Raw genomic sequence first — 2,500 nt, 5'->3', positions numbered from 1 at the left:
CACGCGCAGCAGCAATATGAATGTCAAAATACCAGCCAATTCCACTCAATGTACCTGGCAATGTACACCGCTAATTCGCCAATCAATACCCGCTGTCCCTGTGATCTCATAATGGTCGGAGTAGCTTGCGGGAATCACTGACCGGGGAGGACTCTTCCCAACAGATACGTATTATTCTGAGCCCCAAGTGTATCCGCATCTGCAAGTGGCTTCATTATCCCACCATGCATAGGCAGCCTGATACATTCGCATGGCGGCGCAAATGCATGCAAATAGACTAATGTAATTCTGCTTCGAAATCTAATCTACTGACCGTCTCCCTTGTTGAGGAAGGGCGTGGCCGCTTTGTAGTGTCGCACCGTCAGGATCACTTCGTCGCCCGCCTGCCGCAGCTCCGCCACAGCCTCGTCGTGGGTGCACCGCAGCAGGGACTGGTTGTTCACTGTGGGAGGAGGTGGGGAGGGATGTTAGCCAGACTGAAGGTGCGGGAGGGTTGGGTATGATGAGGGGGTTTCGTGTTTCTTTCCGATACGTGTGGCTGGTGTGATAGGAGGTGTATATGGTATATGTTGATATGGTGTGTGGCTCTCTGTCTCTCTTCCTCGCCCATCCCTTTATTCACTTCTTATTCTCCCTTCATCTCTCTCTGTATCTCTCTCTTTCTTTCTCTCTCTCTCTATCTATCTATCCATCACTTTCACAGTCTGTGTCTGTTTTTCTGTATCTCTCTCTCTCTCTCTCTCTCTCTCTCTCTCTCTCTCTCTCTCTCTCTCTCTCTCTCTCTCTCTCTCTCTCTCTCTCTCCCCCTCTCTCTCTCTCTCTCTCTCTCTCTCTCTCTTTCTTCTCTCTCTCTCCCTCTCTCTCTCTCCTCCCTCTCTCTCTCTCCCTCCCTCCCTCCCTCCCTCCTCCCTCCCTCCCTCCCTCCCTCCATCCATCCATCCCTCCCTCCCCCTCTCTCTCTCAAAAAAAAAAAAAAAAAAAAAAAAAAAACAGACACCCACATACATATCCACATAATTACAAGCCACAACAAACGCACGAATATTAGCATGTCAGTAGTTATACACATCAGAGTGTCCACGGCCGCAATACGCCGCGTTGGACGAAATAAACTCACTTCTCTCAACAACAGTTATAAATTCCCTTTGATGGTACAAAGCGGCTGGCAAACTGTGAACAAAAATATCTAACGAGTGTAGCAGGGGACGAGATAAATGCGACAGGGAGCAATGACAGGGGGAAAGGGGGAGGGGGGGATGCTGACAGAGGATAGGGGTGGTTGGCAGGTGGTTGGTGTAGTGCTGACAGGGGGGGGGGGTATGCTGACAGGGATGATGCGAGACAAATGGAAGGTGAGTATTGATGGGATAAAATACAGAAAGGGGAGGAGTATGGTAGGGGAATCTGACAAGGGAAATGATGAGTAGGGAAAGATGTGACAATTGGCTTGTAGGTGCTTACAGGGGAGACTTACAGGAGAAAATACTGACAAGGTAAAATATTAACAGGGACAAATACTGAGAAGGAAAATACTGACAGGGGAAATACTAATATTGGAAAATCCTGATAAGGGAAAATACTGACAGGGAAAATACTGACAGGGAAATATACTAACAGCAGAAAATGCTAACAGAAGAATTGCTGATAGGGGAAAATACTGGCAGGGGAAGATGCTTACAGGGGAAAATACTGACAAGGAAAAAATACTGACAGAGGGGAAATACTGACAAGGAAAAATACTGACATGGGAAAATACTGACATGGGATAATACTGATAGGAGAAAATAATGACATGGGAAAATACTAACAGGGAAAAATATTTTATCAGGGGGAATATACTGACAGAAGAAAATATTGACTTACAGAGGAAAATATTGTCAAGGGGAAAATACTGACAGTAGAAAGTGCTAACAAGGGAAAATACTGACAGGGGAAAATACTGAGTGACAACTTCCAAAGAGAAGTTATCAGGAGAAACGGGTAGTCAGCAGTAAAGAAATATTAAACGGGAAAAAATGAATGGCGAAGGAGGTGGTAAGTAGAAAATCAGTGTAAGTAGAAATGTAGAAAATCAGTAATAAGTCAATGTAAGTAGGAAATCAATGTTAACAGTAAGTAGAAAGTATATGTAAGTAAAAAAAAAATGTAAGAAGCAGGGCAATATAAGTAGTAAGGCAATTTAAGTAATAAGTAAATGTAGGTAGTTGGGCAATTCAAGTAGCAAGGTAATGTAAGTAGCAAGGCAATGTAAGTAGTGAGTATTAAATTGGTAAAAGGTTGGTAGGTGCTGATAAGTGAAATATTGCTTTAGCCTTTGAGTGGAAGTATGAATGATTGCATGGATGAACAAATGAACGAATGAGGAATGAACGAAAAAAAAAAAATATTGCTTTGAAAAAGAATAGTGTTCCCTCATCAAAACAGAGCTCGAGAGAGAGAGAGAGAGACACACACAGGGAGAGAGAAACTGAGAGAGAGAGAGAGAAAGAGAGAGAGAGAG

General features: G+C 44.0%; 1 protein-coding gene across 3 annotated transcripts in view; it reads right to left on the bottom strand.

Annotated features, from left to right (window-relative positions):
• Positions 1–2,500, bottom strand: part of Syn2 (Syntrophin-like 2) — a 467,659-nt gene that overhangs the window by 41,390 nt on the left and 423,769 nt on the right. For all 3 annotated transcript variants that reach the window (XM_070131387.1, XM_070131386.1, XM_070131385.1), the window contains one exon: positions 314–442. In XM_070131387.1, the coding sequence (XP_069987488.1) occupies positions 314–442 (129 nt within the window). The remainder of the gene's footprint in view (positions 1–313; positions 443–2,500) is intronic.

This window comes from Penaeus vannamei, chromosome 16 (assembly GCF_042767895.1).
Source record: "Penaeus vannamei isolate JL-2024 chromosome 16, ASM4276789v1, whole genome shotgun sequence".
In the NCBI taxonomy this organism is placed as follows: domain Eukaryota; kingdom Metazoa; phylum Arthropoda; class Malacostraca; order Decapoda; family Penaeidae; genus Penaeus; species Penaeus vannamei.
Note: the sequence above shows the minus strand (reverse complement) of the source record. Positions and strands in the feature narration are given on the sequence as shown.